Here is a 16,177-nt window from a genome sequence, read left to right on the forward strand (position 1 = left end):
GTGTATTAGTCATTAGGGGGAAGCAAGGAGAGCGGAATACTTGTTTCCATTAACTCTTCTGAAACACAGCTTTATCGGCTGCAGTTGCCCCCTCCCCCTTTTTTTCTAGCGAAATAAAATCGTTTTATATAGGGGAGTATGAGGAGAGAGCAAAAGAGACATGTGTTCAAGACCATAAAGTAAAAAAAGGTCGTAAACGTCTCAGGTTGTGATGTGAGCTATCCCCAGAATCAGAACTTGGGCATGCAACATCAGCCTTTTTTTTTTTATCACTTAGAAACATTGATTATCTGTCTTTATTTCCCTTATCTAATGTGTCTGATTAACTTTGCCTTTCTGATCTGACTTGTCAGTTCTACCTCCAAAGTACATCCTCCCTACTCTCCCTCTACTGTCACTAGGCTTTTTTTTTTTTTTTTTTTTTTTGCTTTTTTGGGTCACACCCAGCGATGCACAGGGGTTACTCCTGGCTCTGCACTCAGGAGTTACTCCTGGCGGTTCTCAGGGGACCATATGGGATGCTGGGTGGGGACTGAACCCCAGTTTTGCCGCGTGCAAGGCAAACGCCCTACCTGCTGTGCTCCAGCTCCAGCCCGACTCCCTTTTTTTTTCTTCCTTTTTGGGTCACACCTGGCGATGCATAGGGGTTACTCCTGGCTCTGCACTCCGGAGTTACTCCTGGCAGTGCTCAGGGGACCATATGGGATGCTGGGAATTGAACCCAGGTCAGCGCGTGCAAGGCAAACGCCCTACCCGCTGTGCTATCGCTCCAGCCCCCTAGGCTATTACTTTTCATCTGATTTATTGCATTAGACTCACTACATGCCTCCCTTGTTCCACACCAGTTTATAGTGTACCCAACAGTCAAAATGATTTTTCTAAGTCTTAATTATATTTGAGTTATTTATTGATATTGCTGTGAATTGAGTGCTGTGCTGGACTCGGGTCATAACAAGTGAATGAAACAGACGATTGCTGTCCTCATGGAATTTATGTTCTAGCTGGCAAGTCAAATGATAAATAAGGTAGAAGAGTAAGATGTTCATGCATGTTAGATATGATTAAGAGTTAACAAAATATAGAGGGAGTTGTTTTTGTGTGTTTTCAGGGGAAGTGGTTTGAACCACCAGTCTGTGTTCAGGGGAAACTCCTGTCAGTGCTCAGGGGCCACGTCGTGCCAGGGATTTGTTAACTCAAGGGTCAGCTAGATATAAAGCAAGTGCTTTAACTCTTGGGGTTTTTTTTCTTTTTTGCTTTTTGGGTCACACCCGGCAATGCACAGGGGTTATTCCTGGCTCTGCACTCAGGAATTACTCCTTGTGGTGCTCAGGGGACCATATGAGATGCTAGGAATCGAACTCAGGTCGGCCGCGTGCAAGGCAAACGCCCTACCCGCTGTGCTATTGCTCCAGCCCCTGCTTTAACTCTTGTATTATCTTTCTAGCCTGGGAGGTATAAATTTTTTTAGGCTAGCTGTGAAAAGTCTCCTGGACAGGTGATTGGTTGGTTTCTTTTGGGGGCCACACTAGTTGTTCCTCAGGGATCATTTAGCAGTGCTCAGGGAACTATATGTGGTGCCAGGGACCAAATCGGTTGGCCAAAGTGTGTGGTAAAATCCTAGATGTACTATCTCTCCTGCACCGAAAGTGACTTTTAGATATCAGAAGACTTTAGATATCATAAGCTGTATGAGCCCCTGGGGCAATAATATGACCGTGCCACTCCCCTGTATAAAACTTCGATCTCTTACTACATTTTCATTTTTCTTCTATATTTCCCTGTAGTCACACTGGCTTTATTTTTGGTACCTACCACAGACAGAATTTTTACAGAACCTGTTTTTATCTGAAATACTGTTCCGTCTGCTCTTTCAGGACTAATACTGCATCATTGAGGTGAAGTTAAGTGATACCACCTCCAAAAAGACTTCTCTAACTGTCCCTCCTGAAATGTATCCTCCCTAGTCTTTTCATGTTATTGTGCTATATTGCAACCAGAATATACACTATCTTTGTTCATTTAGTTTTTGTTTCTTTGATCAGACCTAGTGGTGCGCAGAGGCTGCTCCCAGCTTAGTGCTCCAGCTCTCCTGGCTGAACTCAGGGATCAAACCTGCATTCCAATCCATTAAGCTGTCTTTCTGGCCCCTTGAAGTGTCCCTCCCTCCCTCCCTTTCCTTCCTTTTCCTTCCCTTCCCTTCCTTTCCCTTTCCCTTTCTGAAATTTTATTGCCAATGGTTTCAAGTTTTAAATATCTAACAGATGACAAATAGCAAGAAAGCCCCAAGGAAGCAGATTATATCAAACTTTCATTAACCATTTTTCCCTCCAGTTACTTGCGAGAGCAGATATAACTTCATTTCTGGTCTCCCAAATAGGAAAAGTGGATATCTGGTATACACAGTTCCAGGGGGTACTTCTCTCTTAGCCCACAGTCATTAATAAATACTTTCTTGGGGCCGGAGCCATAGTACAGTGGGTAGGGCATTTGCCTTGCACGTGGTTGATCCAGCATCACTGAACCCATGAGCGTGACCAGGAGCAATTTCTGAGTGCAGAGCCCCGAGCATCATTGGGTGTGTCCAAACCCAACTCCACGCCCCCCAAGGGGGAAAAAAAAAGAAATACTTTCTTAGGGCCAGAGCAGTTGTACAACTGGTATGGCATTTGCATGCAGCTGACTTGGGTTTGATCTCTGGCATCCCATATGGTCCTCTGAACCACAAGAAGTAACCTTGAGCAATCATTGGGTGTGTCCCCAAAACAAGCAAAACCAAAAAACCAATAATAACAAAAGCCACAGAGAAATGCTTTCTTAATGGCCTAAAACCTAATTCAGCAACAGAGCACATGCCTTACATGCATGAAAACTTAGCTTTGATCTGTGTGATACCACATGATTGGAAAAATTGAAAATCCTGGTGGCTTCTTGGACACCACTGTTTTGTGACTAGGGAAAAGAATGTGTTTGCAAATAGGAATGTCTTGATCCTATCTTCTGTTATCTTACATTTTTTTAGAGAAGATCTCCTGGTCTGCGTTCTGATTCTTTGGAACAGAGTTTAAGAATCACTGTTGGCAATGACCACTTCTGTGTTGGCATACCAGAAAGACAGCGGCGACTTAGTGACCGACTGGGGTCACCCGTGGATAATCTGGAGGATGCACACAGGTAGGCTTTATCCGAGGCACGTCGCACTGGTATTGTATTGGAGGGCAGAAATACTGTTTTCTGATTGGTATCTTTGAACTGGTGGTGCCTGCACTGAAGTTAGGCCACATGTCTGGTAGACAGTATTGGAAAAGGTTCTCTGATTGGGCAGTTGATTGATACAGACTTTGGTGTTTCTTTGTATCTGTTTTTGGTTTGGTCTTTGGGCCACATCCTGTGCTATGCTCAGGTTTTACTCCTGGCTCTGTGCTCAGGGATCACTCCTAGAGATGCTCAGGGAAACATATATGTTATGGGGATTGAACCTGTCTTGGCTGAGTGCAGGGAAAGTGCCTTCTGTTTTGTCTCTCTGGCACCTTGATCTATAGTTTATTGCTGAAAGAGTTATGTCGAGGAAAAGAGAAAAAAATTGAGAGGTTATCCGGGTCCAGCTGGAAAGGAGAAAACTAAGTGGACAAAAGCAATTCTCTAATTTCAAAACTCTTGAACCGAGGTTGAGCTCACTATCAAGCATTTGGCGGGCATCTATGGGATCCTGGGTTTGATCCTCCAGCATGGCAAAAATAAAACAACTGGAACTAAGAGCACCTTCCTTCAAGTGGAAATTCTGGACAAAATAGAAATTGGTGTCATTAATATCAATTCATAATTTGAAAATTTCATAATTTTTCATTTTATCTAATCTGAAACACAGATTGAGAATGGGTTTAGGTAAATTTGTATCTTATTCATGTGTCTATGTTACATATATATATTCTTTTTTAATTTTTTTGCTTTTTGGATCACACCCAGCAATGCCCAGGGGTTACTCCTGGCTAATGCACTCAGGAATTACTCCTGGTGGTGCTCGGGGGACCATATAGGATGCCGGGGATTGAACCTGGGTTGGCCTCATGCAAGGCAAACACCCTACCTGCTGTGCTATCACTCTGGCCCCCGGAAAGCACTTTCTGAGAGCTGAGACTGTGTCATCTCTGACCAGTACTTTGGGAGTTTTGTGGCAGCAAGTCAGTATAGTGCCGTTCAGAGGCTGTGCAGCAGTGCCTAGAGCAGAGAGGCAGGTGGGGAGAGCTGGGTAGGAATTAGTCTGAGGGTGGTGCTGCAGTTTGGTCGTATTTGCCCAGAGCTCCAGTGAGTGTTTCTGGGAAGCAAGGCGGATACTGAAGCCTCTTAAAATAAGGCTTCATGGTATGTGGCTGTATTATTTAATGAGGCAATAGCTCTTGCCCTTCTGGCTACCTCTATTTTGGGAGATGATTGAGTAGGCCATGCATGGTGTCTTCTTCCTCGGCTTTTGAGGTCAGTACAGCGTTTCCTCTTGGGAAGTCTAGACCGTTACTCTAGAATGTATTTTATAGACATGATCTGTTTTGAATGTGTGTTTTTATTAACTTTTTAAAAATCACACCTAATGGTGCTCAGGGCCTACTCCCAATTGGTGGTTTGGGGGTTATTCCTAGTGGTGTTCAGGGAACCGTTACGTGCTGGCCTCCTGCATGCAAAGCCTACACTCCATCCAGCCTGTGAGCTATCTCTGGCCATTGAATGAGTGCTTCTAATAGCCAGTTATCTTTTCTTATTTTTTTGAGGTGTTAGAGATCAAATGCAGAGCTCACACATGCAAGGCAAGCACTCTGCTACTGAGCCACGTTACTGGAAATGCAGTTACCTACTGTTTAAAAAATTTCATTTGAGTTTGGGCCAGAGAGATAGTATAACTGTAGAATGTTTGCCTTGTACACAGCCAACCCAGATTCGATCCCAGCACCCCGTGGTCCCCTGAGCCCCACCAGGAGTACCTTTGAGCACAGAGCCAGGAGTAAATCCTGAGCACAGCTGGGTGTGGCCCCAAAACAAAACCAAAACAATTTTATCTTAATTTTGTGGAAGCCTCCCAAGCAGTACTCTTGAGGCTCAGGAACTATTCCGGGTGATACTTGTCCAGTAGGACTGAGTCTTAGGGCCCAAGCATGTTGACATTTCAGACCTGGAGTGCAGGGGACCACCAGGGTTACCTGAATGATGCTCAAGGGTCTCTAGGGATACACCTGGTGGTAAGGGAGTGGTAGGAGGTGGGCATGTGGTTCCAAGGTTCAAACCTGCATCCTGAAGCTTAACTTCTGTTGAGCTATCTCCCTGGACCTCTAATCACCTAGCTTCCCTTTGATATTTTTGTGTGACCATACCAGTGGTACACAGGATTCATCCCAGGGTTCCCTCATATCAAGCATTTGAATGTGTAGGTGACACGTGGTGGTACCTGTGATACAACCCAGGGTTCCCTCATATCAAGCATTTGCTCTCGCCCTTTGAGGGCTCTAGCTATCTCCATGGCCTCAATGTTTTTTTTTTTCCCAATTTAATGTGGAAAAAAACATCAACTGGCATGTTGATAAAGTTCTAGGATTAAAATTAATGAGATAAATAAGTTTCAATATTGATACCAATAGACTAGAAAATAAATTTATGTGAATGTTGTATCAGATTGCAAGGTTGGTAAGTCCTTGTTTAAGAATTTATTAAGCTTTTTGTTGGTTCAGGAGTTGTCATGCATTCATGTACGCCGTCTGGGCATTTCCAGACATTTCCAGATTGGGGCCAAAGAGTTGGCAAGGTAGCAGGCGTGGATAGTGGGGACTACTGGGGCTTCCGGAAGTATGAGGGCTTGGGGGTGAGGCTACCCATCCCGACTCTGAAATAAAACCCCGAGTTCTCTACCTGGGCGCCAGGACCTGAAAGTATTTGGAGATTGGTGTCTCTGCAGAGAATATTTGTGAGGCAGTGGAGTTGAGCCCTTGATGAAGTTGCAGTGGGAGGCGTGAGTGCTGCTGCTGGGCTTTGATTTGGTGGGTCTTAGCCTGCCTGTGGGTGCTCCGGGGTTTGCAGAAGAGGATGCCTGCGTTTCCATAAAGTTCAGGTGCTTGTTGTGATTCTGCGGGGATTTGGCGGAGCAGAGCCAGTAAGTTGACATGGTGGCCGACTCCGACTCAATGTCTTTATTTTAATTTTTGGACCATACTTGTGACGCCTAGGGGCTACTATTGACTGGTTTGGTACTCAGGGGTCACTTTTCTGGCAATGACTGGGGAATACACCTGGCGATGCTCCAGGGTGACTCTGGACTCTGCACTCTCAAATTACTCCTGGTGGTGCTCAGGGGACCATGTGGGATGCTGGAGATCAAATGCAGGTCAGCCCCTGCAAGACAGACGCCCTACCCTCTGTACCATCTCTCCAGCCCTTCAGGGGTCACTCTTTTTTTTTTACCCCGTTTTTATTGATTCACCGTGAGATACAGTTACAAAGCTTTCATGTTTGAGCTTCGATCATAGAATCATCAAACACCCATCCGTTCACTGGCGCACATTTTCCACCACCAAAATCCCCAGTATTGGCGCCCCCCCCCCACCCCATTCCACACCTTCCCGTGCCTGTGTGGCAGACAATTTGCACAATATTCTCTCTCTACTTTGGTTATATTCGGTATTTTGGCACCAGTCCCACCACCACTCTAACCTGCTGAAAAGGCACTGCCGGACAATTTATTTTGTATTGCTTGTTATGGATAAAATACAATGTCACACGGAAGTCTAAAATTTTAGTAATTAGGGTCTGAAGAGATCTCAACAGGGAGCTGCTTGGTTCCAAGATTAGTGTGTGTGCCTCTGGATCATGACCGTATAGGAGCTTAAGTAGCCGGTCGCCATTTGTGGGCGTCATTTAAGAGTCCCATCAGGGTGGGGGAGAGGACAAGGGCCGGCTTCCCTCCAGGGGTCACTCTTGATGGTACTTGGAGGACCATGTGTGTCAGGAATGAACCTGGTGCTCCAGGCATGCAGGGCCAATACTTTAGTACTTTAGTGTTATCTCTCTGCCCCCAGTGTTCTTAAGTATTTTTTGAGAGCGGGGCCAGTGCTGCTCAGGAGTTAGTCCTGGCTCTGGCCCCAGGAGTGAATTCTGGTAGTGCTCAGGGCACCATATGTGGGTGCTGGAAAGCGAGCACAGGTCAGATTCAGGTGCATAGTAAGTGTCCTATTCTATCCAATCTCTCCAGGTGCACCCACCTCCTTTCTGTGTCCCCCCACCCTCCAAATGTTCCCTTAGCTGCTTTTTTTTTTCTTTTTGTGTTTTGGGTCACACCCGGTGATGCACAGGGGTTCCTCCTGGCTTTGCAGTCAGGAATGACTCCTGGTGGTGCTCGGGGGACCATATGGGACGCTGGGAATCGAACCCGGGTCGGCCATGTGCAAGGCAAATGCGCTACCCACTGTACTATTGCTCCAGCCCCCCTCCCTTAGCTTTTTTAAAATAAAGAGTTTCTTCAGAGAGTTTGGGACATAATCTTTCCAGAATAATGTTACAGAAAGAGAGACAGGGAAAAAAACGTGTTTTAGAGTGAGATTACGGTTCTAAGAGGAACTAACTACATGGTTGTGTTTCAGACTTTCGCTGCCACAGTCTTGCTCAGTAAGCTTTATATGGATAGAAACTGTGCACCAGAGTCAGAGTGATAGCTCAGAGGTCTGTAGTGCATCTCTTGTGTGCAGGAGCTGGGGTTTGATCTTTGACGGTCTCCTGAGCATCACTGGGAATGGATCCAGAACAAACAAAAAGAAACAACTCTGAACTAAAACCAGGCCAGTGGACCCTTCACATTTTCAGCTTATTTTTCTTTTCTCTTTTTTGTTTGTTTTGTTTTGGGCCACACCTGGCAATGCTCAGGGGTCATCTTCGCTTTACTCCTGAGTTTCCCAGGAATTGCATCTGGCAGTGTTGGGGGACCAAATGAGATGCTGGGGGATTGATCTGTGCAAGGCAAGTGCCCTGTCCACAGCACTCTCTCCATCCCCTCAGCATATCCTCTGCCAGTGCCGACTCTTCCACCGAAGGAAAGGCCCTTTCATGCATCCTTTGGGTGTAGATGTTTGTTTATCCACGAAACCTTGGTATTTCTTCTTTCCCCTAATGAATCGGTTGCATTTTATTTCAGAGTTGGGTGATAGTCAGCTTGTCGGCTCATTTTGTCGGCTCTGTGTATAGGAGTGCAACTTCCTCTCCAAAGGGAGCACGGACTGTTTGTGAGGAGACACCTACTGCCTTGTAAAAGCTTCTCAGTACTTGGATTTGATTTTCTCTCTCAAAGTGCTTTGTGCTTTATACCTTCCATTCATAGAGTTCTTCACCTCTAATTCCTTGTCTTGGCATAGTTTGAAGGAATAGGATTTGTTTCCGTCTGATTTACTTTAGGGAAAAGACAATTCTATAAATAGTATTTGGGGAGGATTTTGGAAAATTAGCAGATAAAAAGAATGTGAGGTTTGACTCTTGGCAGGCATTGTTTTCTTTTTCCCCAGACTTTTAAGACAGGGGGCTCTACCACTGAGCCCTATCCCTGGTTCTATTTTTCCTTTCTTTATAGGGTTTTGGGGTTGTTTTGGGTTGTTTGGTTTTGTCTTGGCATTTCCCTGTGCGCTCGGTGCTCAGAGGTTGTTCCCAGAAGTACACAGAGGACCATGGGATGGAACTCAGGCCTCTCCCATGCAAACCATGCTCTAGCCTTCTGAACCATCCCCGTGGACTGTTATCCTCATTTGGAGGGACAGGGAGTGGGGCCATACCTAGTGGTGCTCGAGGCTTCCTCCTGGCTCTGTTCCTAAAATGAGCTTATATGCTGAACAAATCTCACCCTTTGAAATATTTGGCTTGTGGTCTGGAGCGATGGCTCAGTGACTGTACTTGTAAGAGCCTCAGCTTGGTTCCTTGACACTCTGTGGTCCCCTAGAGCCTCCAGAGAACCGTCAAGCATCAGGCTGCAATTAGCCCCTGAGCACCCCCACATGTGACCCAAACACCATAATAATAATAATGATAACAAAGTAAATAGGTTAGAAGCGTGCTATCATGTGTTTTGCATTCAACACAATGATCAGCTTTAGAGTATTTTTATTACCTAAATGAATTGAAACTATACATCCCATTAGCTGTTAGTGTTGTCTATTGTTCTTTTTGGGTATTGGTGATTATTTGTTTCTATATAAATTTACTTATTCTGTGTATTTTATGCAAGTACAATCATACTTTTTTTAGTCCTTTGTGACTTGTTTCATTCACTTTGTAAACTGTTTAAGATTCGTCATTCATATCTTAGATATAGCACTGTAGCACTGTCCTCCCATTGTTCATCGATTTGCTCGAGCGAGCCCAGTAACATTGTGAGACTTGTTACTGTGTTTGGCATATCGAATACGTCACGGGGAGCTTGCCAGGCTCTGCCGTGCGGGCGAGATACTCTCGGTAGCTTGCTGGGCTCTCCGAGAAGGGCGGAGGAATCGAACTTGGGTCGGCCAGGTCGGCCGCATGCAAGGCAAATGCCCTACCTGCTGTTCGATGGCTCCAGCTCACCTTAGAATATAACAGAGAACATAACATGATTTTACTCCTTTTTCAAAGTTCTTTTCAACTTTCCCTTACGGTACTTGTTATTGGTCTCGTGCCGGTATTTAGCCTTAGATGGCGTTTACCACCTGCTTTGGGCTTCATTCCCAAGCAACCCGACTCTGGGAAGGTCTGGGCCTGGTGCGCTAGGGGCCATGACCGACCTCACACCGCCGATGGGCTGGGCTCGATCAGAAGGTTTGAACTCTCTCTTCAGTTTTTTTTGGCTGGAACGATAGCACATCTGGTAGGGTGTTTGCTTTGCAAGCAGCTGACCTGGGTTCGATTCTTCCATCCCTCTCGGAGAGCCCAGCAAGCTACTGAGAGTAGCCCGCCCGCACAGCAGAGCCTGACAAGCTCCCCATGGTATATTCGATATGCCAAAAACTGTAACAAGTCTTACAGTGGAGACGTTACTGGTGCCCACTCGCGCAAATAGATGAACAACGTGAGGACGGTGCTACTCCTTTTTGAAAAATGTTTATTTTTTGGGTTTTGTAGCCATACCTAATGGTGCTCAGGGACTATTCCTGCCTCTGCTCAGGGGTGATCCCTGGCAGTGCTCGGGGGACAATAAGTTGTGGTACGGATTTAAAACAGAGTCACCTGCATACTAGGCATGCGCCTTAACCCCTCTGTTTTCTCTCTGGACCTCTTTTTTTTTATTGCCAATAATAATTCATTCTAATTTTGTTTTTGCTTTTTTTTTGGTGGGGGGGTCACACCTGGTGATGCATGGCCATGCGCAGGGGTTACTCCTGGCTCTGCAGGAATTAGTCCTGGCAGTACTCAGGGGACCATATGGGATGCTGGGAATCGAACCCAGGTTGGCCACATGCAAGGCAAACGCCTTCCCTGCTGTGTTATTGCTCCAGCCCTAATTTTTGCTTGTTTTTGGTCCACACCCAGGGATGCTCAGGGGTCACTTCTGGCTCTGCGCTCAGGAATAACTCGTGGTGCTTGGGGGACCATATATGGTGCCAGGAATCAAACCCAGGCTGGCCATGTGCAAAACAAACTCCCTTCCTGCTATGCTATTGCTCCAGCCCTCATTCTATTTTATCATTGTGGATGGTAACATTTATGTTGTTTCTGCCTTTTATGTTATATAAATGTTATTAAGCACTGCTATTCTCAAGTAATGTTGCTATGAACACTTAGAGTAGACACTTTTGCGGGGTGGGCATACCCAGAGATGCTCAAGGCATACTCCTGGATATGTATTCAGGGATCACTCCTTGGCAGTGCTTGAGTGAACATATGTGATGCTGGGGTTCAAACCCAAGTCCACCATGTGCAAGGCAAGTGCCCTCCCCGGTATACTAACTCCAACCCCAGAGTAGACTGTCTGTTTTTTTTTGGGGGGGGTCACACCCAGCGATGCCCAGGGGTTCCTCCTGGCTCTGCACTCAGGAGTTACTCCTGTTGGTACTCAGGGGACCCTATGGGATGCTGGGAATTGAACCTGGGTCGGCTGCGTGCAAGGCAAACGCCCTACCCGCTGTGCTGTCTCCCCAGCCCCCCAGAGTAGACTCTTACTTAAATGGATGCATTCATATTTGGTGGGGTTTGGTGGGTGGGGGTCTCCCTAGCAGTGCTGGAGTCTGTACCCTACTTTATCTCTCAGGAGGCGGCTCTGCTGTGCAGGGGATTGAACCAGGGCCACTGTGCATGGAAGGCCTGTCCATGTTCTAGCCCTTTGAGCTCTCCCTGCCCCTCACATTGAGAGGGCAGGAGGGAGGGGTAATTGGTAATATACGCAGCAGTGTTCCTTAAACTGTATGCGGTGTTGTGTTGATTGAACCCACTTGGCTGTGTTGCAGGACAAGTATCTTACCCTCTATACTATTTTCCTGGCAGCCTCACGTTTTTTTGTTTTGTTTTGGTTTTGCTTTTGGGTCACATCCAGCAATGCTCAGGGGTTATTCCTGGCTCTCCACTCAGGAATTAATCATGGTGGTACTCGGGGAACCATATGAGATGCCCAGGATCCAACCCAGGTTGGCTGCGTGCAAGGCAAATGCCCTACCTACTGTACTATTACTCTAGCTCTCTCGCGTGTTTTTTCACTTATTTATTGGAATTTGTAAACTAAAAAATAAAGACTAACAGTGAGTGCCCACCTTGCCATATATATTTTACCTATATCTAAAAATCAGGGTTTTTAGGGGGGCATGAGGGTTCATCTGGCCATGCTCAGGGACTATTCCTACTCTGTGCTCAGGGATCATTCTTGGCATTTCTTGAAGGGACCATATTTGATGTCAGGGACTGAACCAGGATTGGTTGCATATAGACAAGGGCCTCACTATACTATCTCTCCACCTCCCAGAATCTGTTTTTTTATTTGTTTGTTTTTGGTTTTGGATCACACCTGATAGGACCTGTGCTCAGGGATCACTCCTCATAGGACCATATGAAATGCCAAGGATTGTATGGAATGCCATATGGAATGCTGGGGTTCCATATGGAATGCCTGGGTCCGCCACATTCAAGGCAAGCATATTCTTCGCTGTGGTATCTTTTCTGCCCCCCAAATTTTTTAAATAGAAGACTTAATTTTTCAAGAGTTGGACTTGACCATGGCTTTCAGAGAGAGAAAAAGGAGTCTGATAATATTTGTGTCTATAGGAGTGGGATCTTTTGTTTTTGTTTTTGTTTTTGTTTTTTTTGCTTTTGGGGTCACACCCAGTGATGCACAGGGGTTACTCCTGGCTCTGCACTCAGGAATTACTCCTCGCGGTGCTCAGGGGACCATATGGGATGCTGGAGATTGAACCAGGGTTGGCCGCATGCAAGGCAAACGCCCTCCCTGCTGTGCTATTGCTCCAGACCCAGGAGTGGGATATTTCTAAACCTGACTTATACAATAGCCAGTTCTCCCTTACCCTCTGGGTGACCTCGGGAAGGAAGATGTGAGCTGATTTCTTCTTTTGAGTACATGATAATCATTTTAAAGCGCTATCATTGGGGTTTTTTGGGGGGGTGGGGGAGCGGGGTCTCCTTTTACTGATTTTGAGAGAATTCTGGTCTCACTTCAGAATTCAAAGAATCATCCCATGTTTTCTTCCTTCTTGATAATTTAGTGCTGAATAGTTTACTGCTGGGTGTGTCATGTGGTGATGACATGTATTCGTTCCAGTGGGGAGCTGAGCATGGGAGCATGGAAGACCTTGTGACTGCTGTGGAACCTGAAGGGTTTTTTCCCCTACATAAACAGGATCAAAGCTTCTTTGTATGGTCAATGGTGATTTAACAATAGAGTGACTATTCGTGGACAAAATACTGCAGGAGTAAAATATTTTACTTTTTATGTTTGATTTTAGAGTTGACCCATAGTTCATTTTATTTTTTTCATGCTTAATACCCTAATGAGACCTCAGAAATTCCCAGATTTTTGTGGGAGAGGCAAGAACCTGGATTCCGTGCCGTTTGCAGAGGGAGAGATGACATTCATTCTTTTTATCTAGGGCAGGGGAGCAGTGGGGGGTGCTCTGTGCTCAGGACTCACTCCTGGCTGTGTGTGGGGTACTATGTGCAGTACAAAGGATCAAACCTGGGTTGCCTGCATCAAGACAAGTATTTTATTAAATGTTGACACAGGGCTGGGTAATGGAAATGACAATTTACTGATATCTAACTTATTCACAAAAATGAAGAACAGCTTAAAATAAGAAAGACATTTCTAGAAAGCTAAAAAAATATATGCTCAATCTGAAATTTAGAATACACCATGCTCCAACTAGTAAATCACTCTGGTAAATTTTTTATTCATATTACTTAAAACTTGTTTGCAAACAGTGCTAGGTATCATTATTTCCTTTTTTTTTTTGGTTATTGTTTGGCTTTTTGGGTCACACCCAGTGATTTTGGGGGGTTATTCCTGGCTCTGCACTTAGGAATCACTTCTGGCCGTGCTTGGGGGACAATATGAGATGCGCGGTATAGAGAGTCCTGGTCAGCCATGTGCAAGGCAAGCACCTACCTGCTGTGCTGCTGCTCCGGACCCTAGATATCATTGTTCCTGTGATTTCAATTATAAACTTTCTTTTGGGTAATAGATGCTTCATGGTAAAAAGTTCAGGATTATTATATGGAACCCTCCTGAGTGAAGGCCAGATATTCAATTATGTATTTATTTATGCCACAAAGAATGAAACCTTTTTATTTCAGTGAAATAAGAGTATATAGTAGTTCAGTCATGTACTCTTTCCTGGATCCTAATTAGCACAGTGCTTACAGATACATGGGCAAGTCAGGGAAGAGGGTCACAAAATGGGCTGGAAAATTGGAGTGGTCTTTGCTATGTGAGCTGCACTGTCCTGTCCTCCCGTTGTTCGTCGGTTTGCTCAAGCGGGCACCAGTAACATCTCCATTGTGAGACTTGTTACTGTTTTTGGCATATTGAATTCGCCACGGGCAGCGTGCCAGGCTCTGCTGTGTGGGCGGGATACTCTCGGTAGCTTACCAGGCTCTCCGAGAGGAATGGAAGACTCGAACCCGGCTGGCCGCGTACAAGGCAAACGCCCTACCTGCTGTGCTATCACTCTGGCCCTGCTAGCTCACTTAACTCCAGACATGTGAGCTAGCAAGACTAATGTTTGGGGATCCTTCTGAAACATAACAGGAAAATCGTGTTGCTTAGATAGATAGTTAAAATGTTTTTCCTAAACAGCGAAGCCCTTCGTTTGTGAATAAAGTATTATGCACTACATTATATTGCAGATACAATCAGGGCTTCCTTTTTTTCCTCTGAGTTGGAAGGGGGCTGTTTCAATGAGTGGGAAAGTCTACCCTGCTTTCCCAGCCACGCTTTTCTTTAGAATCTCTGGAACACAACTTGAAAAGCATTGATTTTTGTCTGATATTTCTCCAGTTTAAAGTGATAGTACCTAGAGATCTTGGTGAATGGCAGTTCAGATTAATAGACATAGGTAGGTCCTGCAGATCCACGTGCTTAAGAAGTTTCTGATTAATATTGATGGTACTGATTCAGATCATACTTGACAAATTGTTCTTGAATAGCAAAGAGCTAGAATTTAGTTAGTGTGCAGTTGTGTAACCTGGGACTTTTGTAGTCTTTTAGAGGTGTGTTCACATTTATCTGAACCCTACCATGATACTCTGCATCCCCAGAGTCAGGTCAAAGATTTTTTTAGCCTTAGTGGTTGTGGGGCCCTCGCTGGCAGTGTTTAGGGATCACTTCTGACAGGACTGGAGGACCATATGTGGTACTGGGGATTTGAACAGGTATCAGCTACATGTAAGGCAAGTGCCTTAACCCTTGTATTACCTTTTTGTGCCATCCCCCCCCCCCCTTTTTTTTTTGCTGGACACACCTGGCAGTGCTCAGAGATGACTGCAAGCTTGCTGCTGGGAGGGGTGGCTCCCAGCACTGATTAAGGAACCCTGTGGTGCTAGAGGTACTTGGCATGCACTTAGCCCTTTGAACTATTTTTCTGGTCACCTAGGAGGTCTTTCTAGATAGTTTGGTAATAATTCCCTTTGCACAGTGGCTGAAGCTGCTTGTGGCCCTGGGCAAAGGGAAATGAAATGTTTCACTTCTGAATTTGTTCTTGGACTTCATGATTACTGTTCTTCACCATAAAGCTTTCATTAGCCCCTTGCCAAATGTCAGCCTGTTAGCTTTCCTTAGCTCTGTGTGGTCTTGGCTTTGTTTAAGATCCATTGTATTTAGTGATGCTTAATCTCTTTCCTCAGGGATGAACTGAGTAAGGATTCTGTCTTCACGAGGAGATCCCAGTGCTCTCGAGGTCTTGACCGGTACATTTCCAGGGAAGAGGGGCCTCTCAGTCCCTTCTTGGGACACCTGGATGAGGACTACCGCAAACGAGACACTTACTTGCATCGTTCTGATTATAGTCCCCATATCAACAGTAGTGACGAGCTGTTGCATGGAACAGAACGGGGTAGAGACAAACTGAAAAGTTGCTACTCCACAAGAGCTGAGGAAAGGAGCCGAGAGTCCAAACGGCCCCGTTACGATGACACAGAGAAGATACACAGCATGGGAGATGATCACTCAAGTTTTTCATCAGGAACACGAAACTATAGACATCGTCGGCGAAGCCCTAGTCCTAGGTTTCTAGACCCTGAGTTTCGAGAACTGGACCTTGCACGGCGAAAACGAGAGGAAGAAGAACGAAGTAGGAACTTAAGTCAGGATCTGGTGGGAGTTGATGATGGTGGCTCTAGCTGTCCCATTCCTGGATTGACAGGTGTCCCACCATCATTGGAGTCAGGATATTCTTTACATCGGCCTGAGGAGCTATCTGTGATGCCCAAGAAGTCCATCCTTAAGAAGCGAATTGAGGTGGATACAGAGCCTTCCATGCAGGTCTCTTTCTTGTATTTCTTCAGGATCTCTTACTAGTTCCTATAGTATCTTAAAGCCTGCCTACTGTTCTATGTGTTGTGTTCCTAATGGTCTCCTTGTAATAATTGAACCAACATTGTTCTATCTGTGAGCTGTACCTTCCTTTCAGGATTCTCTGGAACAATCCATAGACTTCCTAACATTTCAGTAGAGATTTCTATTGTCCATATACTT

The 16,177-nt window shown here is 45.5% G+C and overlaps 2 protein-coding genes across 2 annotated transcripts in view; both read left to right on the forward strand.

The window, feature by feature from the left end:
* DLK2 (delta like non-canonical Notch ligand 2) overlaps positions 1–16,177 on the forward strand; it is a 442,344-nt gene that overhangs the window by 151,132 nt on the left and 275,035 nt on the right. The window lies entirely within an intron of this gene.
* Positions 1–16,177, forward strand: part of ZNF318 (zinc finger protein 318) — a 40,674-nt gene that overhangs the window by 1,245 nt on the left and 23,252 nt on the right. The window contains exons 2-3 of the mRNA XM_056126330.1: positions 3,020–3,171; positions 15,328–15,964. Coding sequence (XP_055982305.1) covers positions 3,020–3,171; positions 15,328–15,964 — 789 coding nt within the window. The remainder of the gene's footprint in view (positions 1–3,019; positions 3,172–15,327; positions 15,965–16,177) is intronic.

Source organism: Sorex fumeus, unplaced genomic scaffold, assembly GCF_029834395.1.
Source record: "Sorex fumeus unplaced genomic scaffold, SorFum_2.1 ptg000061l, whole genome shotgun sequence".
In the NCBI taxonomy this organism is placed as follows: Eukaryota; Metazoa; Chordata; class Mammalia; order Eulipotyphla; family Soricidae; genus Sorex; species Sorex fumeus.